This window comes from Cydia pomonella, chromosome 15, assembly GCF_033807575.1.
Source record: "Cydia pomonella isolate Wapato2018A chromosome 15, ilCydPomo1, whole genome shotgun sequence".
In the NCBI taxonomy this organism is placed as follows: Eukaryota; Metazoa; Arthropoda; class Insecta; order Lepidoptera; family Tortricidae; genus Cydia; species Cydia pomonella.
This window is the reverse complement of record NC_084717.1, coordinates 6,809,664-6,833,794: the sequence shown is the minus strand read 5'-3', so window position 1 is coordinate 6,833,794 and position 24,131 is coordinate 6,809,664. Positions and strand designations below refer to the sequence as shown.

The 24,131-nt window shown below is 36.3% G+C and overlaps 1 protein-coding gene across 1 annotated transcript; it reads left to right on the top strand.

Moving 5' to 3' along the window:
• The first annotated feature begins 9,889 nt into the window (after positions 1-9,889).
• On the top strand, positions 9,890-19,933 carry LOC133525665 (UDP-glucosyltransferase 2-like). The gene is made up of 4 exons (XM_061862003.1): positions 9,890-10,929; positions 12,380-12,602; positions 16,786-17,002; positions 18,368-19,933. The coding sequence occupies exons 1-4, from the start codon at positions 10,114-10,116 to the stop codon at positions 18,678-18,680; spliced, it is 1,569 nt and encodes a 522-aa protein (XP_061717987.1). The 5' UTR covers positions 9,890-10,113; the 3' UTR covers positions 18,681-19,933.
• The last annotated feature ends 4,198 nt before the right edge of the window (positions 19,934-24,131 follow it).

The following is a 24,131-nucleotide window of genomic DNA, read 5'->3' as shown; positions in this document are numbered from 1 at the left end:
ACCTCCCCTAAGCGAACAAAATACACCCGTCAGACGCTTGAAAAATGAATGAAGTTATCAAACCCGAGAAGGGAATAATTGAGAACGCGCACAATCGAGATATGATGGATCTCACACCTCTCCTGGCCCATCAAATCGCTCTTCAAAGGGTAAATCTATATTTAAGTGCCTCGAGAACTTGGTTGTAATTACATTTTTATGTTGTAGGGCCCGGGGTTGCTAATGCCCCTTACAAATACGAATATAATAGACCGCCGGGTTGAGATCTTATTCAGGCTCTGTTAAGATCTTTCTTCGTATAAATGTTTACATTTTATTATTGGACGTGTCGTTTTGTTGGTTGAAAATAAAATCTTGTAATGTGATGCGATTCTTTATTCAGACGCTATTATTATTTTTGCTTTGTATATTTTTGAATATAAATTAATGATCCCATTTATCTCCAAAATGGTACCTTAGTCGATTGCGGTTTTCGGTACCTACCTAAAGGTTTTACGAGTACGTGATACTCTAGAATGAATGCTGTGGCCCTAGTGAAAAAGGGTACAAGTCTCTGGCAGCGCAGGTGTAAAGGGGTGTAAGTTCCACGTAACACTTATGCCCTTATACACCTAAACTGCTAGAGACTTGTACCCTTTTTCACTAGGGCCACAGATTATGGTTTTTAGTATTAGAAACTAAATCAAATAATTTTATGAAAATATTTCAGAGGCCTCCGCACCGTAAGTCATTAAGAGATTGTATATACTTGAGAAAATTCGACCCATGCTGCCGTGGCCTGGGTGGCCGAGTGGTCTAGGCATCTGCCGCGAACGCAAAGAACGCTGCCGGCGTAGCCAAGGTGATAATCGCTATCGATACAACAACAAAACGCTTTGTGTCTCTCTATCACTCTTCCATATTAGTGCGATAGTAACATTTGAGTTTCGATCACTACGGAGCGTAAGCGATTTGCATGTTGGCTACGCGACCTGATTCGATTCCAGTCCTGGGCACTGGAGGCCTTGGTCACTTTTTCTTTCGTATATTACAGCTATTTCAGTTTAAGTATAATGGTTTTTAGAAATGTTTTAACTCACTGGATGATGCTGCGATAACCTTTTCGAGGAATTTTTTATTTAGGGTTAGGTAAGTATATTTATAGATATGTAAATACCACAGAATGGAAAATAATTATTTAAAAATCTATAATTTTACAAGACCTGTTTAAATGACTGTCAATTAAGTATGAAAAAAAAATAAAAGATATCTAGACCTACATACTTTAATATGTTTATGTTTACAACTGTATAGCTGAACTATCCAAGCACAACAACTTCGTATAGCTGTATTATAATATTCCTATTAGATTGGTCTTGTGGCATCTCCACTGGCTGTCAACGTTGTACCATAAGATCTAACAGATGGCATCAGTAGAGCCACTTCTATACAGAGTTCAACCTGGTATGAAGCGCCATACATCTCATACATCGCGCTTACGCAGTTCTCAATGTCAGTTGAAATAAATGTAACTCCTATCCAACTCACTTAGGACTTCGGTCCTGATACATAATATCCGCCTGAAGAGAGTACTCTTGCCCTCTCTACATACCACACTCTAAATACAGATTAAAACAACTCTGGGAGCTATAGAAAAGGGCAAAAGGCAAACTTACACGTAAACAACGACCATAATTCCGAGTAATCCAACAGTCTGGAATACCCTATCAAATTAATAGGGTTGTCACTTTTAACTGACGCAAACGACAAAACCATAATTAAATTGTATCTACTTTAAAGTAGATTTAATTATTTATTGTTTACTTAGTTAGTTGTTGCTATAAGTAAGGTTCTACTTAAGCAAAATTTAATGTACAACGTCTTAAATTGCTATATACGAAATACAATTACATATAAACTGATTAAATTAAAGTAAGATGATAGTAGTTGTTAGTAATGCAATGTTCTTCCCAGTTGTTTTTTTATCAACGAATGTTTTTTTACATATTCATAAAGATAAAGATAGTTTATTTCTAGTAGGCAAAATTACAATATTATGAACGTCAAAGCTACGCCGGCTCTAACCCTACACCTCTGACCCGAAAAGATTGAAATCCCTCCTAAATTGTAGGAGGTAGGAGGGTATCCCAATATGTTACTTCATTATTTCTGCATTACATTGTGAGAAATTTTATGATTTGGCACATTCTCCAAACCAAAACTCGAAAATGAATCTGCCAGGGTTTAAATTAACTAAGTGCACTATAAACGTCATATTTCATAGGAATTTGGCATAACCACAATCTATACAATTTTTAAATACCTTGATATTTTACGAGTACGCAATATACATACATTCATGCGGATCGTGCGGTTGTTTGCCACCATTTTAATAAAACAAACTATCTATACTTGACAACCCTAACTGCGAAGCCATATGACGGTGTCTCGTCGTGGTTACGACAGGGCGAAATGTACACTTACCTCTCATTTTATTTTATCACGTTGATAATTTTAGTCTAAGGAAAATGAAATTCTAAGCACAAAAAATAGTATTAGGTACAATATACAAAGATAAAACAGAGACAAAACCGCCCACGTATACAGATACGTGGGCGCCTTAGAGAATAACGGCTCTTCAGCGCTTAGAGCCCTTTTACAAAAACTCATTAAAATGAATTCATAATAATTATGTAAGTTATTAAATATTTTAAGTTCATTAACACCCTCAAGAGAGACCGTAGTTTCTGCTAATGACTAGTTAATTAACTACAAACCACATGTATTGTATCTGCAAGAGAGTTGAGGTTTGAGGTGAATGATTCTACCCACAGCTACAAAGATAACTAATCGCAAAAACATTATTGAATGAATTAATGTGACTTAAGTGCACGATATTAAGCTAAAAAAAACTTAAGGTAACTTTTTGATACATCTTGCAGCTGGCGTTTCAGCTTGCTATCGGTACGAAAAATGAATAGGTACTGTTGAGAACATACAATCGTTCAAACATATAAACTTTATTGTTATATATTTAAGTTTTAGTAAATAAATTCATACATTTCTTCTTTGTAAAAATAAAATCTATCACACCATAAGAAAAATAATTGGCATATATATCGTCAAAGTCAAAAAAAGAATTCAAAATCAATACGGCGATCAGCGGCCAGCAACGCATAAAGGTAGCACCAAGGAGGCGCTAACATACTCCCCCCCCTCGAGGAGGTAGAGCCTCGAGGACGGAGAAAGCTTCTTCCGGTTTGGGTAGTGGACATAGACGATGAACTGCTCTTCGTATTATGCCACGTGCCGTGCCAACATCCGCCACTCTGGATACGTTGTCTTGTCCGGGAACAATTTAACTATTCGGCCCATTCTCCATTTCATTGGAGGGACGTTTGTTTCTCTAACGACAACCACGTCGTTAACTTGAAGTTGTTGTGTGTTGACCTTCCACTTAATCTGTTCCTGTAATTTGGCCAGAAACTCCTTGTGCCAGCGATTCCAAAATTGCTGCCGCATTTTCTCGATGTGCTCATATCTGCTTAGCCGATTTGGGTTGATGACCAACAGGTTCGGAGAAGGTAAAGACATCAATGACTGTCCGATCAGAAAATGACCTGGCGTTAATGGGTCCAGGTCGTTGGGATCGGTCGATAAATAGGTCAGCGGTCGAGAATTCAGCATGGCTTCAATTTGATTGAAAAGCGTGGTCAATTCTTCAAAGTCATGTGAGTATTGCCTAGGACTCGTGCCATATGGAATTTAGCTGACTTGACTCCGGCTTCCCATATCCCTCCGAAATGTGGAGAAAAAGCCGGCGAGAACACGAACTTTATACCCTCATTAGCCCCCCACGAAGCTACAGAATTATTGCTAGACTTCAGAAAGGAAGCAAGTTCGTTACTCGCACCCACAAAATTTGAACCATTATCGCAATGAATCTCGTATGGATAACCACGACGAGATATTTTAAACCGTCGGAGACATTGAATAAAAGCGTCAGTAGAAAGACTACTTATGAGTTCTAAATGTAAAGCCCTTGTCGAAAAACAAACGAAAAGACCTAAGAAAGCCTTGGTTATCTTACAGCCTCGTCCTATACGATCTGTAATCAAAAGGGGTCCCGCAAAGTCAACTCCACAAACCTTAAATGGCAGACTCGGTGTGACTCTGGTTTCAGGTAAGTTCCCCATTATAGGATTTACAGTTTCTGCTTTCATAATCCAACACTTTTTACATTTATTAACCGTACTCCTAGCTAAATCTATCCCGCGTATAGGCCAAAATGGATTGCGTAGATTAATTATTATTAGTTTAACAGGTCCATGCAAAGTTTTATTATATTCACGCTAAAAAAGCAGCTTCGTAAATGTGTGTTTAGCATCTAATAATGCGGAGTGCTTTTGCGTGTAACTGCCTGAAGAATTCTGAATACGACCACCGACACGTAGTAGTCTGTCCTCATCTATAAATGGTAGAAGTTTGAGTATTCGAGACTTTAAAGGTAAAGGTTTATCTTTTTGCAGTAAGCAAAGATCATCCCTGAAAGACTCTAGTTGAGATTGCTTTATCAGATTTCTTCAATTGTATATAAATCTTTGCACATATGCAAAGACTCTTTGCAAAGTCGTCAACTTCGAATATCTTTCAAAGTCTACGACACAGTAGTTTTTATCTACTGTATTATCAATAAGAGTAAACGTTTTCATTTCGGGTATGCAACTAGTATCGCTGAGGTGCTGATTCAGTTATGGCCAATTTGACATACGGTCAGTAAGAAAAGACGGACCCTGAAGCCAAATATCGGCGGTACATACATTTTGACTTGATGCCAAATCAACAGGGTTCATCTCTTCTGGCACGTGTCTCCATGAACTATGATAAGACAATTCTTGAATCTCACCAACCCGATTTGCGACGAACGTTTTTAAACTCCGAGGTTCCGCTTGAACCTAACTTAAAATAGTATAATCTGAGGATACTACAGATTTCAAACTAGGTAACTCTTCCAGTTCCCAAAATTTTGACAACTGGTTTTTAATTTCTTGTGAAAAGTTACAGCGGATAGTATGAGAACTCGTAGAGTCCCTGGGCCTCCTCCCCGTAGGGCCAGCCACTATCCAACCTAGCTCGGTTTCTACTAAATATGGTCGTCTTATACCTAGCTTAATTTTTCTTTGCTCAATCAAGTCCCAGTATATATCAGAACCAAGCAAGAGATCGACTTCTGCCGGCGACTGGAACTTAGGATCAGCTAGGGTAATATTGTTAGGAATATCTACTTTTGTTCCTATCTTGACTGCAGGAAGCTCATCCGTAATCTTAGCTATGATATAGCACCGCACTTCAGCTATAAATGACGTGTGGAGTGAATGTAAATTAATGTCACAATATTCATTTATAAATAAAGGGATTTTGTTAAGACACGAAATGGAGCGATTTACAATAATTGTACTGCAACCAATCTTTTGTTCAGCCTTTTCAGTCATAAATGAAGACTGACTACCATTGTCTAGCAACGCGCGCAAAACAAACTTGTTTCCGTTAATAGTCACCTCAACTAGAGCTGTAGCCAACATAATATGACGGCGGTCTGCCGCTGTTAACGTGACAGTCGTGTCAGTCGAGTTTGTCAGGATAGCCGAATCACAAGTCTCATCATAGCTTGCGTCACCGCTACCGTCTTTATACATAAAGCGTGACTTGACCCACGAATCGGCGCGCGACAATGCTAGTCATGCTTGGGGCTTAGCTTCTTGACTTATGCTTGAAGGTGAAGAAGATGCTGACATTTGAGGACGTGAAATATTATTAGGTCCGGCAGCTGCTTCCTCTTCACCTTGCTGCTGATTAATCACTTCTCTATGCAATATGGTGTTGTGCCTTTTCTTGCAAACCCTACATGCAGTACTGGTGCTACACTGATACACAGTGTGGCCGGGGCGCAAACAGTTTTTGCACAACTTCCATTGACTCACCTGTAGGAAGCGGTCATCAACCGATAAGGAATTAAATTTGGGACAATCGTTTAGCCTATGATCCTGCTTACAATAGTGACAGTCATTTACCACTACGCTAGTCGAAGATCTCGGTGACAGGCCTGACGAAACAAAGCATTTAGTTGGAGTAACATTTTGACGTTTATCGTTTTTATTGAAATCCGTCTGAATATGACGTTTGTCGTTCCTCGAACTAGATACCGTTTCTAAAACGTCAGCTCTGTTACGAAGGAATTTATAAAACTCCTGTAATGACGGAGAAGTTATGTCACTACGAAACTCTTCCCATTTTCGCGCGGTACTAACGTCAAGTTTCGACGAGGCCATATAGATAACCAAGGTAACCCACTTATCGGTCTCCTCACCAAGAGACTTGAGTGCTTGTACATTTTTTGACAAATTATCAATTAATTTGCGTAAACTCTCATCACTTTCCTTCGACAAAGGCTCTATGCTAAACAAACCCTTTAAATGCTGATTGATTAACAAACGTTTATTATCATATCGCTCACGTAAAAGAGACCAAGCGATAGGATAGTTCTCAGCTGAGACGGACACAGAATTAATAACTAAGCTTGCGTCGCCTTGAAGGTATGACTTGAGATAGTGAAATTTACAAACGTCATCAATGTTCTCATTGTTATGTATTAAAGACAGGTAAAGGTCTCTAAATTCTAGCCACTTATCTGTCTTTCCATCAAAGGGAGGAAGTCTTAGCTGCGGGAGTTTCACATTTTTTGCTCCTCCCCGCTGACGGCTGCTCTGCCTGAAGAACTCGTCCCCTTGATGGTCCTTTTCCTTAAAGGCGGCGATTACCTCTTGGGCCTGAGCCATTGCACAATAAAACTCATTTTCTGTGGCCTCTCGAGCATCCAGCTCACTCTGAGAATCATCCTGTAATTCAATATTAGTTTGAATTTCATCGAAAAGATTAAATGCCTCCTGTAGTTTAGACAACCTAAAAGTGCATTCATTTACAAGAACATGAGTTAGATCCTTTTTATCTAACAACGGCGTGAGGAATTTTTTGAATAGGGTTAAAGCTCTCCGAACTTTTCCTCTTTGACGTTTGAGTTCCTCCATTTTGAGGGTGCGAGATTATTTTAAACTGGTAAATTATACTTGCATACGCATTAAAGCAAATTTAGGTACATAGAGGTACTTACAGTAATAATCTCGCGCTTCGTAGAATTACCCATTAATTACTTACGATAAAATAGCGATTGATAGTTGATGGGTACCAGCAATAGCCATCCGTGCTCTCACCGGTTTAAACTCACAACTCATCTGGTAATCGTTATTGGATAAACTGGGATATTCTCCGAAGGATACTCTTCATTTCAACTCAGCGCAATCTTCATACAAATATCAAATATTGCGTATTTGATCAAATAACGTCACGTCGATCACGTCGATCACGTCGGGGTCACCAAAATATGTTGAGAACATACAATCGTTCAAACATATAAACTTTATTGTTATATATTTAAGTTTTAGTAAATAAATTCATACATTTCTTCTTTGTAAAAATAAAATCTATCACACCATAAGAAAAATAATTGGCATATATATCGTCAAAGTCAAAAAAAGAATTCAAAATCAATACGGCGATCAGCGGCCAGCAACGCATAAAGGTAGCACCAAGGAGGCGCTAACAGGTACTAATTTCAAAAACTCCCTGTCATTACATGATTTTTATTGTTGTGTGCGTGACTTCAATTGTAGCTCGTGTCATTCACTGCCCATATAGATAGATCGTGTCATTCACGAAGACGCATCCCTTGGTTCGTATTGTCATGCCGTTAAAGGTTAGATTTGTCCAATTCTGAAATTCGTGCGTCATCGTAAATGACACGATCTATAAAGATCCTGATCAAATTTTTATATTTTTTTTCGAGAACAATTTTTCTCCTCTGTGCGCACCACACAAAAAAAAGAAAAGATACCGTCACTACCTACTTAGGTGTGTTGAGGTTAGTTTCTTACATGCCGAAGAACATGCTAAGTGGAAGAGAAAAAGTAAAGAGAGAGTCTTCCTAAGTCTAATGTGTAATTCAACCACGCAAATGCGATCTTTGTGAAAACAAATTTAACTTAGAAAAAATAAATAAGTATAAGTTGAGGCATATTTATAAGGTGACCTTTGCCTATATTTGAATAAACATTTCATACAGGATTATATTGTTGCGTACTATCATTGAGTACGTATTTTTATAGGAAAGCCAAGACTGCAGTTTTATAATATAGATTAAATAGGTTTATTATTAGGGGCGTATGTACGTTTAATTAATCTTACTATTTATTTCTAGTTTTTGACAATATCTTGTGTATAAATTGCATATAGAGATGTCAATCACAATGAAAAACTCAACGAAGATCAACTCCGGCCAACGTGAGACATCTGTATATGCAATTTATAGACTGTAATGTCGTACTTTCCACAATAAAAAAGGAATAGTATATTATTGCAGAGGCCGGGAAAGGGCAATTCGTGGATGAGTTTCGATTCGCGTCGTCCGACAAAGAAGACGAATCCACGAATTGCTGTTCCTGCCGAGGCATATATAGTGTTTTTCTCCAAACATGCGAGGAAATATCATAATTTAAACATGAACCACTCAAATCGAAACTTCACATCAAAAACGTCAAAAACAATTTCCCTCTTTAATTATTTTTTAAAAGTTAAAGGTACAACTATTCTGCCATTCAGTACGCTATAATAAGCTATATTTGCACACATGAGATCCTTAAAAAAATATTAAAGTTATATAGTCTGATTTGATGGCTCATAATACCGCTTATGGCTGTATGAGTTTTTCTTAGTGGATACATGTTTAAAAAAAGTAAAAAACTATACAGTAATAACATTCCCGTCCGCTAAAACATGACAATAATGGTTTGAATTTTTTTAATTTGAGTTTGACCATAACGAAGAACTTCCCGTACTATTTTAGCATATTCGAGAAAAAAATATTTACATTTAATATTTTGTGTGTTACAATATAAACCAAACGTCGAAAAGTCGGAATCCTGCATCGGACAAAGGCCTCAAGACCCCGCTACTACATTAATTAGTCATGAATCTTAATCAGCATGGTAATGTCGGTGTGGGCATTGTCTAGTGACGTCATGGTTTCGCCGGGATGTTTCCGTCCTATACGGATATGATGGTCGCACTTGTCCACGTCAAATCTCTTCAGTAACAGAGCGGAACCCTAAAAGTACAGATGTATAAGTTGCGGAAAGTTTAAAGTTGGAAACTTTCAAGGAAATTACACAAAATTTTCACAGGAAACAAAGGAATGTATCACCTTGGAAAAGTACAATTTATATTCCCATACACAAACACTTATAAAAAGTTTCCAAAAATATTCCCATGTGGAAATTTCGCAATTTTGGAAATTTGCATCAAGCTCGGTTTTCCATACAAACGTAATTACGCTCTCATTTTAAAACGACTACCTAGATTGCTCTAAAACTGTACTTGCAATAGGATAACGTGTATCTATTGCCTGTAATTAGTTTATGTAACTTCAGATACCATAGTCAAAGAAATACAGCGAATTAAAGTTTTTCATACAAAATTTATTTTGGCTCTACTTCGTTTGTTTTATAAGCTGCAGCTATACATACCTATAGATATACCTTACCGAAAGGTACTTACTTACCGAAACTCCGTTTGTATACTTTGTATATGTTAAATTATTTCAACAAATAAAGTTTGGACAATAATTAGATAAATTAAATCAGTACTTAGGTAGACAAATAGCTCGGAAACAGTGAACTGTGTCATAGTCCAACCATTGCACTCTGCAGATACCGTTATCAAAATTCATCTGCAAGTAAATAAGTATCATTATTAGCCACTCGTACGCATAACTTTCTACATCATTATATTCAAACAGTCTCGGCCGCGCCGTCGGCATGGCATCACGTCTTCACTATTTTCCACGGCTATCGAGGTCATGATCACACCATTAACACCGTCACCAGTATTTTTGTCCGTTACGAAATGACCACGTCATCAACGATTACCTCATACCTACCTATTATTAGATAACTACGCAAGCCGGCATCAATTCACGCCCTAGTAACCAATTCTCAGTGCAACAAAACGAACGCGTCCGCAAAAATGAGAAAATACGTTCTCTCCTATTTCCTTGCCACCCTATTCGTTGCAGACTGTTATAGAATTCTCGGCATATTCCCATCGTTGGATCGGAATAATTATCTGACTTACCGTGGTTTGTTTAGAGAGTTAGCTACGCGCGAGCATGAAGTGACTCTGATTACGCATTTCCAACTCCCCAATCCGCCAGCTTCGTATAAAGAAGTGCTGTTAAGTGATCAACAAGTGTATAAAGGACTATCGTATGAATCTGTGATCGTGAATGAAGTGTCGCGAGTGCCGTTCGAAACACTGGTGTCGACTAAGAACGGTAACGACGACTGCAAGAAGCTAATGAATAACAATCAAGTACTGCACTTGATCAAGACGCGACCTCGCTTCGATGTCGTTTTAGTGGAGTCGTATAACAGCGATTGTGCCATAGCATTGGCTGCCAATCTGAGCGCTCCGTACATTGCTTTCAATCCTCAGCCCGTCCAAGCGTGGCAGTACAACAGGCTCGGAATCAATTTCAATTCCGCATCCGTACCTTTAGCTAGCCTTCCGTATGGAAAGGATCCTTGGTACTTCGACAGATTGAAGAGCTATGTTCTATATCATATTACCAATTGGGTGTACTACGTTGGATCGCAAGTGACAGATCATGTATATTTGTACAAGTATTTGGGAGATGATTTGCCGAGTTTGGAGAGCATCGCGGCGAATGCCAGTTTAGTGTTTGTAAACACGCATCAGTCAGTGTTTGGCGGTGTTGCCAGGCCTGATAACGTTATTGATATCGGTGGCATTCATGTTAATCCGCCTAAAGCATTACCAACTGTAAGTATATCTGCTAATTATTTGGCTTACTTAATTATTTAAATACAATGAGTGCACTCTTATTTTATTATGTAAATCATTTTAATCGATTATCGCAAGTCAATTAGCATGCCTTTATCGGACCTGTGTATATGTATTATCATACGTCTTAATATAAGTAAGTAAAGTCTCTGTTTATACGTCAAAAACTGATAAGAAAGTTGGATTTTATCCACGAGAGTGGCAAAGTAAATACATTTACATTTACATTTTACATGTACATTTTTAGTTGTTTCCTTATATTGGCCGTTGGAATTGATTTTTAAGTAATGATTTTGGTATTTAGGGTTCTCAAAGGTTGGCGACGCATAAGTGGCTCCTCCGATGTTGCTATTTCCATGGCCTGCGATGACTGCTTCCCATCAGGCGGCTCGTCTGCACGTTTGATGCCTATGACATAAAAAAAATAACGATAAATATTTTATTGCATTAATTCGGATTTCATTTGTAATGTTTTACAGTGTCGGTGACTACTTTGTGTTTCACTCGGTATCATAGTTTGTTTAACCCACTTGCCTTGAAACCCTCACAACTCGCTACGCTCAATTTTTAAATCTTTCGCTTGCTCTTGTATCAATATTAAGCACGAGGAGTCAAATTGATAGTATAGTATACGTCTACTTTCGACAAATTTTAAAAGTGGATTAATAAGGGAAAGTCCATTCAAGGGCCAATAATACTTACCACTTATCTTTGCCGGGTTATGATAAATATGCAACAATTCCAACAACCTCATTATGGTTTTATATTACTTACTTCGTTCAGTAACATAATAGTAGTCTCAGAGTAAATTAAGTATTGAGTAGCCTTACCACGACTGCCTTAGCAGCAAGGCTTGGAAACCGGTTAAATTTCGAAACCGTGATCATATGCTTGGCGCAAAACCTTTTAATTTCGGTTTCGCTCGAAAAACGGTTACTTTTTAAACCGGTTTTATGAGAACAGTTCTTGTCTAATTAACCGGTTTAGAGCAATGAAACCCGGTTTCTTCCTATGTCGGTGTCTATGTTTACGTGACACACCACCAGGTCAGCCAGCCGTTTCGTCGCTCGTCGAATAAATCTTTTTTTAGGTTACAATAAAGTTCTTAAATCGTTCGCATTCTTATAAAAGTTTGGAGGATAACCGAAATAAACCGGTATTTTATAAACCGGTTCCGAGCTTTGCTTAGCAGTGTCAAACTGACTTATTCGCTAACGTCTGCGTCACTTATTTTCTAAACATCTCGCTCGCACTAATATGCGAATACGAGCGAGATACATACAAAGTAAGTTACGCACACGCTAGCGAATATGTCAGTGACAAACTAGTGGTAGCCGAAGAACTTCATTATCTTCATCCAGTATCTTAATAGGAAATTTCTAATACACATCACAGTTGACGTAAATTAAAAATGTCCCTATCTTTCCAGGAAATTGAAAGATTCATAAACGAAGCGGAGCACGGCGTTATATACGTAAACTTGGGCTCCACAACCAAGGACTCTACGATGCCAGCTGAAAAACTACGTGAACTGTTATCAACATTCAATAAATTGCCTTTAAGAGTACTTTGGAAATGGGACGGAGGCAGTATTGAAAATTTGCCAAGAAACGTGATGACTATGAGATGGTTCCCGCAGTACGATATTTTAAGTGAGTTATTTACTTAATAAGTATTATAGAGTTTTATTAAGTCATGAGAATCGAAATGTTTAACTGTAGGTACGAGTATTAACTTACTTTTAAGATATCTAATTGACATCAATGTTTCGAACATATCCTAACGCCCGGTGTCGCGTAAAAGCCCCCTTTAATTTTACTTGGATAAATAAATATTTGTGTAGGTATATTAATTCTGTTCACTGATATTAATTTTAGATTCAAGAGCAATGAAAAGTTTTGAGAAATTTTGTTATACATACATGGACTATACTGTTAACTGTATATGTATAGCTATATGCATGTTAGCTATTAAATTTTTTATTAAATTATAGTTACGGCATGTTTGAGTTTATCTCGTCATTATCAGCCTAAATACGTTCTACTGCGTAGCAAACAAATGTAAATAAAATGTGACGAGCTGATGATTAATTATTGAACGTAACCACATCAACTACGTACCTATACTCATGAGCAAAAGAGGAAAGAGAACGGCCGATTCTCCATAAAAACGTAGTCAACTAGGAACCCTTATAGTTTCGCCATGTCCGTCTGTCTGTCTGTCTGTCCGAGGCTTTGCTCCGTGGTAGTTAGTGCTAGAAAGCTGAAATTCGGCATGGATATATAAATCAATAAAGCCGACAAAGTCGTACAATAAAATCTAAAAATTTAATTTTTTTGAGGGTACCTCCCCTACACGTAAAGTGGGGGTGATTTTTTTTTTCTGCTTCCACCCTACAGTGTGGGGTATCGTTGGAAAGGGCTTTCAAAACTAATAGGGGTCTTCGACAAACATTTTTTGGTAAAGTGAATATATTCGGAGATAATCGCTCCGAAAGAAAAAAAAAAATGTGTCCCCCCCCCCCTCTAACTTTTGAACCATAGGTCCAAAAAATATGAAAAAAATTATGGAAGTAGAGCTTAAGAAAGACTTTAAATGAAAACTATAGCGGACATGATCAGTTTAGCTGTTTTTGAGTTATCGCAAAAAGTTTCCCCTTCATAGTAAAAAGACTTTAATTAGGTACTGATTATGCAAATTTGCCTATTTGTTTAACTCGCGTTTCATCCCTTGGTTAACAATTTACTATACTTTAACCTCCAGTTTAGCTTATTGTGACGGAAGAGTAACTACGGAACCCTACACTGAGCATGGCCCGACATGCTCTTGACCGGTTTTTATCTCTGGGTTTTGACATTTTGAAAAATATTTTTACGTAATTTGATGGATATTAACCATATCTATGCCCTTACGATTTTCCTTTTTTTTCGATTTTTAAAAATTATTATAAAAACTAGGAGCAAGAAATAGATTTAATTTTTTTTTAATGCTGTGCTGCATAGCTGTGGTTAATATACAAGATATTGCGTTATAAAAAATTCAACAATGTTAATATCCAGATTGGAAAATGAGGCCTATGTTTGTATTAAAAGGTGATTTCGCACTTTTGTCTTAAGCAATCTTTTTGCCTATTTCTTTCAAATACATAATAGTAAATATATTTATTTTACATATTTTACTGGATTCCAATGGCTCCATTTTACCGACCGCTTGCTGATATTCGAGCACGAGTATTTACCACATGATTTAATTGTCGATCGGCATAATATTGACATAATTTTAATGCCCTTAATAGCAAAAATGTAGCCCGCACTTGATTATTTACCTTACTTTTTAGTTTCACATTAATAACCCCAACTTGCATTTAGCACACACGAGACGCGGTCTTCAAATAGAAATTGTATTTGCGAGCATGACGTTATTGATGAAAAATATACACTCGTCGAAAGCTATTTTATTGCGCTCCGAAACTTCCTCCACATACTCGTATTTATTTTCGTACCTACTTGAATTTATTTAAAGTTAGTGTTCCGTATCCATTCTGATGGTTCTAGCCTCCTTTTAATATACAGGCTGGCCGAAAAGAACTTTTTTTTTCCACTGTGGCATATTGTAAGTTATTTTAACAAATATTGCGTTTGCGTACCAAAGCAAAAAGAGAACATTTTGAAAATAATACGTCATGTTTTATTTAAATGATTGGAGTTTAAAAAAATTGTGACATTTTGTAAAAGACGAATAAGAAAAATATCGTTAACTTTTTGGGCGCATGTGTTTACATATAAAGCCCGCCCAGAAATATATGACCATTGCCAAGAGGGCGCTGTTATTCTCATGTATAGGGTGACAGTTCAGTTTAGTATGAAAAATTTAGTTCCAATGAAATTCCGCAATATGGCGCGTGATCATATATTACTAGGTCAGGCTGTAAACAACTATAATATGTATAGGTCGTGTCATTCGCGACGACGCGTGCCTTAACTCGTAATGTCATGTTATTAAAGGTTAGATTTGATAACCTGAGCGTCATCGTGGATGACACGAACTATACTTATCTACCAAAATGAAACGCATATGGTTAGTAATGTCATAGTTTATCACAACGAATTATTTTTTTAAACAAATTCATTGACTTTTTAGTTCGATCATGCAGACCAAACGTTGCGACCAAACAAGACACAGCGTTGTTCCGCGTAGCATTAGGTATTCCCATTCGCAGTTTTCCCCACTAGAGTTTTTCTCCATTCATGTACTTGTACGTCCCTATGTGCATAGTACTCTAATACATTTTTATTCTAATCGTTTCTTTTCCAAAAACATTTCCTTCACAACGTAACTAGATGGAGCCCCGCGAAGCTCCTATTTCTGGACAAATAATCCTAAGCTACCTACCTATTGACTTAGTGTGACTACAGTGAAAACATTACACTTTGGGTAAAAAGGCGACTAGGATTTACACGTGTAATAAAAAGTAGTAATGTAATATGAAAATAAACGATTGGTTAAAAAATATATAAATGTGGAAAAATGCGACTGAGAATTTCGCTACACAGAACAAACGCGTTTAGGGTGTAGATCGAGCTACTCCTTTAAATGTCATCAATAATTATCAGATTTTAAAAATAATAATGGATTTGAATGATAAGGTGATGATGATGTCACCTCAGCTTATGAAAGGTTTAATTCAATTTTTAGATTTACAGAAGAAACAACTTTTTAAATTATTGATTAGATACCTTCACACTTTATGGATAAACGACGTTTTCACTATGAACAAAGACAATTTAGTATAGAGACGTATTGTTAAAGTTAATTAAATTTACTGCCATCTTTTGATACAGGACTAAAACTCATAGAATGGCATATGGCTATTTGTCCCATGTTGTTTCACTGATATGTGTTAAATATCAAATAGATTCGCCATCTACTCGAGTATAGACCAAAGGTATATTGCCATGTATTCTAGCATATATATATCTTTGCTATTAATAATGTTATATCACCTATTCGCCTCATTAGATTAAGTTATGCTAATATCTAGAGCGTACTTCGGAGAAGTGTCTCTCGTGAGCATACTCGAGAATAGAATTGCTTGTTTATAGTATATATAACTAAATATAGTTTAATACTTATATCTTAAATATATAGGTATATTTCTAATACGACTACAAAACATATTACTAATATCTAGTGTCTTGAAAAAATTGTACTTTGATTGTCATATGTGTACCGTTGTTCATCAAACTTAATTTGTATTGAAACTATATTGAACTAAGTAGATGGTGATGGTGAAAGCTGACCCCAAACCAACTAGCATATAAAATAAGATAAGATAAGAGGAGATAAGTTTGAACGGACGCCATTGACATTTTACAATAAATTACCTATACATATTAGATTACATAATACACAAGGTTCTCACGAGAGACCCGTAAGATTTTAACCACGCATCTCTGAGGTTAAAATAAGGGAAAAATGTAATGTGCGTTTAAGTCAATTACGCAAAAAAAATCTTTTTTGTTTATTTTTTTGAATGTGAATGTGAAAAAGTAAAAATATTTTTTCGTCAAACCTAGTTCTTGTAAAGTTTTACTTGTCACTTTTTGATATCAGTCAAAAAAGATATTTAGACTAGGCCAATATCGCCATCGAAAAGGCGTTTTGCACTAAGTAACAATAAAAATATATTTTTTTTTATAGTTATTAACTTTGAAATAAGGCGAATTCCAGAAAAGTTTATAGGACATTTTACTCTTTAAATATTAAAATAATAATTGGCCTCCATGTTCAAATTAATCGATGCAAAGAAAAAAACATTTAATTGTCATTTTACAGAACATGAAAACGTCAAGGCATTCATTTCTCACGCCGGCATCCTCAGCACAGTAGAAGCACTAGACGCCGGCATACCAGTGGTGGCTGTCCCGCTCTTCGGGGACCAGTATGGCAACGCGGCAGCTCTCCAGGACGCTGGGGTGGCTACCGTCGTGTCTTACCAGGATTTGACGAAGGAGTACCTCCTGAATGCTATCAATGAGGTCTTGGATCCGAAGTAAGCAGCCATTTTTTTATCAGCTCTCATCCTCAGTACAGTAGAAGCACTATACGCTGGTATAACAGTGGTGGTTGTTCCGCTCTTCAGAGACCAGTATGGCAACGCGGCAGCTCCTCCAGGACAGTGGGGTGGCAACCGTAGTCTCTTACCAGGATCTGACGAAGGAGTACCTCTTGAACGCGATTAATGAGGTCTTGGATCCGTTGTAGGCAGCCATCTTTTTTTATTTGTATTACCAGCATAAAAAAACAATAGTTTACTTGGCTAACTAGTAATACAGCCACTTTTTGAACTTACAAAATTTGGTATCATAAATGTTATCCATTAAGTACCATGAGAAATGCAACAAGTAACGTCACAAGGAATCCACATCGCTTGCATGAGTTTTTACCGATTTGAAACGGCAAAAACATTCCTGATTTACTGTATTTTAATTCGTAAATTTTATTTGATGATTGTAGATAAATAACTCTAAGAAACTAGGCTATTAATTTAATGTCCGTATCCTCCGTTATCCAACTTTATTGACTTAATTAAGTTTTCTAATTACGATTTAGCCGACCTTTGCAATTAGATCTTTTGGGATTGAATTTCTCGTAATAATTGTAGATTTGAAATTGAAGAATTAATTGTTTGTAACCTTCCTCAATGGCAGACAAGGTTAAGCTTTGTAATATTGATAGGTACCTATTTTGAAGGTGTGTAGGTACCTAGAAAATTGTCTTGTCACATTACATATACATATTTAATACCTAATGTACAATTGCGATCTTAAGGTTCAAAAATATTAAACCTTCAAATTCCGTGACTCTATATTAGAGTTCATAAATATGTATCCATTTTTTCACCTTATTGCAATGAATTAAGGTGAAGAAATACATATTTATGAACTCGGCTCTAGGTATTTTGTATATCGTTGGCTAAGAGTGTAAACCTGCTAAACCCATTTCTGAAATGTATTTCTATTTAATATTATTGTATATAAATGAAGGTACAAAATGCTTTATTTTTTAAATGAAATTAGCATGTTTCTTAACAATATGTACTTAAGAATATCGAAGTTGATTTAAATTGTCAATTTAATATTATCGAGTAGGTAACTCCTGTACACACTCAAAAGTGAGTAGGTATAACAAACCACATGAAAAAACACGATGTTAACTAATTTGTTAAATGCTTATCTTGTTATTTGTTATCCTTTTGTTTGTTTATTCAAATTATGTAGCTTAAAAGAATGTAATGCAAAAACAAAATCTTAATATTACGACCTAGTTAGTCATTGAAACATATAATGTCAGGTTGGACATATGCCCCTTTCTGTGTATACAATGATTATCAATAAATATATTTTTGTTTTTCCAGTACCCAGCAGCACGCAAAGTTTCTGTCTAGAGTATGGCACGACCGTCCAATGTCGCCTCTAGAAACCGCAGTATACTGGACAGAATACGTCGCTCGATACAACGGCGCGCCGAACCTCCTAGCGACATCTGTGAACAAACCTTGGTACCAGCAACTACAGCTAGATGTCTTGGCCTTCATAGCTTTAGTAGTCTATGTTATGAGCTACGTGTTACGCAAAATCGTCGGAGCGCTCTGCTGTTGCTGTTCTAGTGCCGAGACAATCAGCGCCGAGACGGAGGATAGGAGAACTAAACGTGTTAAATTCGAATGAAGCGAGTAAGTCGGAGAATAAAAAATAATGTGCAAGAAATTGACACAGAACTGAAATCAGCCTTTTCTGATTACTGGAATATTTTCTAGTACAGTAAGGTAACGTAAGAAGTGGACAGTTGTTGAGTCTCATTTAGTAACTGTACAGTAGGTACATATGATGCAACTTTACCGCACTGGTGCGATAATTAGCACATTACGTAACTACGTGTGGAAAGTTTACTGTAAAACGTTCTACGATACATGTGCGAATAGATAAATCGCAACTCGTCTCGATTTAAAATAGGTACTTACTCCCTTCGGTCGTGTTTTAGTTTATCGTCACGAGCGTTTCGAACTTCCTATTTTTCGCACTTGTATCGTAATGTACTATTGTATGTACTATCCTAATTTTATGATTTGTTTAATGTTAAAAATAATGATTCATGTAAACAATTCAACTCTTTTTTTTTTTTTTTGCATTTATGGCTTTTTGCCTTCCTTATAATTCGGGGAATTTTGTAACGAGTATAGAAATAGAGAGGCTTAACAGTAAGTGGGATACCTAACTAAACTAATAAGTTGCTATTAGTTACTATATAAAATAGGTAGTTACTGGTTTCTCATACGCCAATAATATTTTGTCTCATGCGCTTTAGCATTGTGACCAGTTGAGTTTCTACGTCATGTTACATGCATTGCTCTTAATTGTGGTTTAAAATTATAAAATATTTTTTTCTGCAAAGTACCTAATGTTAATTTCGGAAAATGCTCAATTTTTGTTATTAGACGTTCATATCTTAGTACCAACTGATAATTTTCATAAAAAGCCTATGTATTAAAAACAAAACGTTCCACAGAACATATAACAGGAGGCCAATTCGGACTTACATGATATCAAAATTATGTCGGTTTTTTATCATTCGCCCATGCATCTCAATACATGTACGAACGTGTACGCGTATGATATCAATATGACATTATAGGTATGTATATATGACATGTATTTACCTAAGTTCGAATTGCTGGCCTCCTGAATTTGTCGCCCATGCGTCTCAATACATGTACGAACATGTACGCATATGATATCAATATGACATTATATAATATATGACATGTACTTAAGTTCGAATTGGCGTCCTGAATTTGTGATTGAGCATTTTGTTGCAAGTGAAAAAACCGCGGCTTTTTACAATCGTAAAATAAATATATTGAGGTAATTTATTTTGTTAACTTTTTTTATAATTTACATAAAATAAATAATATTACTTTACACATTTGTCTATTTCTATAATCTTAAACACGCATCACCTCTATATTTAATTTTATTCAATTTTTATTTCCACACCGCGGAAGAGGATACTAGTCAAAGACTTATTAAGGAAATTAACGTCTTATTAGTTAAATCAATGCCACCTTCCTTTAAAGCCCTTTTTCCTTACCTTCATTGATTCATTGAAGCGCTGGTGGCCTAGCGGTAAGAGCGTGCGACTTGCAATCCGGAGGTCGCGGGTTCAAACCCCGGCTCGTACCAATGAGTTTTTCGGAACTTATGTACGAAATATCATTTGATATTTACCAGTCGCTTTTCGGTGAAGGAAAACATCGTGAGGAAACCGGACTAATCCCAACAAGGCCTAGTTTATCCTCTGGGTTGGAAGGTCTGATGGCAGTCGCTTTCGTAAAAACTAGTGCCTACGCCAAATCTTGGGATTAGTTTTCAAGCGGACCCCAGGCTCCCATGAGCCGTGGCAAATGCCGGGACAACGCGAGGAAGAAGAAGATTGATACTCGTATATCCTACTAACTATACAAGTAAATACTACTCAGCATACTCACTAGGCTTCTAGGAATCAACGTTTTATAAAGGAAAAATCTGATAATATGGAAATGTCAATTTTATATGTGCACTCGTTCTTTGTAGAAATTGACGTCAGATTTTTTTTTGTCACTTAATCTTTAAGGTAGTATACCAGCGTGGATTCAAAGTTCGGTGGTGTCATATAGGTAGAGCAGAAACAATCGTTTTCGAAAATAATTAAATTAAATTAATTTCAGTTAATATCATTTATTTTCAGGCAACTAAGGCCCATAGATACATACTTTACCAACGAACATATGTATGTTCGTTGGTAAAAATGATGATGAATGATGATCAATGATGGTGAATGATGAGTTTTCTGTTGCGCCTGTGCCGGTGCGGGATTCGGCAGATTTCGGTAGACGTGAGCAAATATGTCAATCTCAAAACTGGTGGTAACCGTATAGATCCTCTTTGAGGTCTAATAGGAAAAGCGCTATAATATAACAAGACGTGCTAATAGAAACCAGTACTTGTTATTTCTAATAGTTAACAAAAGGTGTACAATTTCATCGACTAAATCTATCAATTTGACATTTTTGCGACTAAAATCGATAACGACCTCTTAAGTAAGAAACAATGAATATTGTAAATAATGTTGTTAATGTCGGAAATTGTTAATAGTTATTTAAAATTGCTTATAGTTGTCATGTTTTCTGAATTATTTTTCCCACTGCACCCACATTCGAGATTTTTTGTTTTGCCCTATGGTTGACTGGTAGAGCATTAAGTCCGCCATTTATACTTACTTTTTTTGTGCAATAAGGTTTAAATAAATAATAATTCTTCCTAGCGTTGTCCCGGCATTTTTGCCACGGCTCACGGAAGCCTGGGGTTCGCTTGACAACTAATTCCCAGAATTGGCGTAGGCACTAGTTTTTACGAAAGCGACTGCCATTTAACCTTCCAACCCAGAGGGTAAACTAGGCCTTATTGGATTAGTCTGGTTTCCTTACGATGTTTTCCTTCACCGAATATCAAATGGTCGGGCATAGTTATGATTAAAACACATAAAATAGTGTAAAAATATTTTCAATAATGTTAATATCCAGAGAGGAAAATGGGGACTACGTTTGTATGTAATAGCTATGACTAAAATACATTAAATTCTATAAAAATATTTTCCATAATGTCAATATCCAGGTAGGAAAATGAGGACAATGTTTGTATAGACAATCGATCGTCCTCTTTCCTCTTAACACTTGGAGAGCGTTTTCACCTCCAAATCTTATTAGTCTCTACTCTGACATTGGGGATCTCTTACATCTCCAAAATGTATTGTTAACAATAGAGACTATATTATATTGCAGTAATTATTTATTTTAAGATTTTACTATGTAATGTTTACCCAGGTATTGGCTGTTGTATTTATAATGTTGGTATTTTTCATGTACCCTATGTGATGTCACTGTAAATGTTTTATTGACTTTTAAAATAGCCGTTGAGGCCTACTTAAAGAATAAAATTTTAATTTTGATTTTTTGAATTTTGAAGTGACATCGTACCTCACTTGGTCACACTCTTTGCCATGAGTTAAAAAAAAGAGACACGTGAAGGGAGAAAATAACATGATTATTTTACCTCTCTCTGCTGTCATCTAAGATAATAAAGGCACCCTAAACTTTTAGTGCAAACATCCAATAAGAACATTATCCTTTCCATAGAAATACCTATTGAATGACTCAACAAATTTTAATCGCTTTCTGGGTACTTCGAATTAAACTATTTTTTTTATCAATATAACTAATATACTAACGACTATTTAATTGATAATGACGTCGTTACCAAATAACATAATTACTTAATTGTTCCAATTACTCCAATAAGTGAGGTTAAGCTCAGTAATGATATCGATATTTTAAGCATTTACTAAAACCCTTCAGCAAACAATATAATCGTAAATAACCTTGTACAACGATAACATGAGGTAGGACAGTGCACATATCATGTTGTAAATTGATAGCCATTCTCAATGACTAGTATTATTATACTAGTTATTACGTAATATCAATGTTGCGTATACTTTTTATCATGAAATCATTTAGACTTATTATCATTTAGACTAGATACATACACACACACGCACACGCGCACGCGCCCACACAAACACACACCCACACACACACACACACACACACACACACACACACACACACACACACACACACACACACACACACACACACACACACACACACACACACACACACACACACACACACACACACACACACACACGTACATGAACATCCGTCTCAGTCGACATTCACACCTTAAATTTAATGAAACAAATAAGAATTAACAGGAACAGTGTATCTGATTCTTATTGCATGTCTAAGCAATAGGTTAAAAACTGTCTAACTAGTAAATCTGTATAATTACCCATACTTGTAGTTATAATATAATATATATATATGTATTAGTTGTAAATCTAGGGAAGAGCGGTGCCTCCCAACACAAGCATTGTTTTGCTTACCGGGCGGCTCCATCCCCTGCATCACAAAAATGTATATTATTAAGAAATAAAGAATTTTGTATTTGTACTTATACGCGGTATACAGTTTAAGAGGGAGGAAGAAGTTTGCGATCCTAGCGAAATAACGGTATTTTTTCTATGCAATTCCATTTCGGAAGAAAACGTTTTCCACTGACCAAATCTTAACAAATCACTTTGATTTTGATGTCGATCGCTTCAGTATAATATATTCCAGGTTTATAGATTTCGCTAAAAATTTTTTTTGTTTTGCAAATTATGAAAAAAAAGGAAATCTTATAAACCTAGTTTTTCATAGTGTCAATAACATACTAAAAATCATGGAGAATGGAAAATATTTAGAAGTAGAAAAACGTTTTCTCTTTTTATAGACGACCACGTAGTATACTTCCGTCTTAAGATTCGATACGCAGAATTACTTATATTATTTGACCTACGCTTTATGATTATTTTGTGCAACTTCATTAGTACTTTTGAACGATCAAAATTTTTTGGCAAATTTGACTTTGATTCCTTTCGGATTCTTATCTATTTTCAACGTGATCGGAGCAAAAGTGCAGAACGCTACGAAATAAGGCGTCGTTATAGGGGAATATTACGTAAGGGGCGCCAATAGCACTAAATGTAAACAAACCGCCTTGATGCATCAATATCATATGTTTTAATAGTAACAAATAATATATGCACACTTGTAACACTTTGGGGTATCCACCCAGTGTTATAAACAGCTGAGTAGCATATTATATAGGTACTTTATAGGTTAGAAAATGGTATGTTTGTTTTGGTAAGATTTGGTAGTTGAAATGTCTTCGACACGGATGTCATAGTGGGTCAGTCAAGAACTGAGACCTGTAGTGATATTTTCAACTTTACCTATACGCTTTTAGCTATATTGAGTGGACAAAACTTACCGGAGCGGTAGGTCAGTCTGTGCGTTCACTCCGTTGCATTTTGCGCATCCATGTCGTGTTCCTGCGTTGTGCTAGGACACAGGCACTTTGTTTGCGTTGGGGTATATACATTTCACAATTGAAATACATTTTAAAACATAGAAATACCACGTATGTATGATTTCGATAAAACCGAGCAGTTGTTTATTTCAGCGGTAGACACTGACG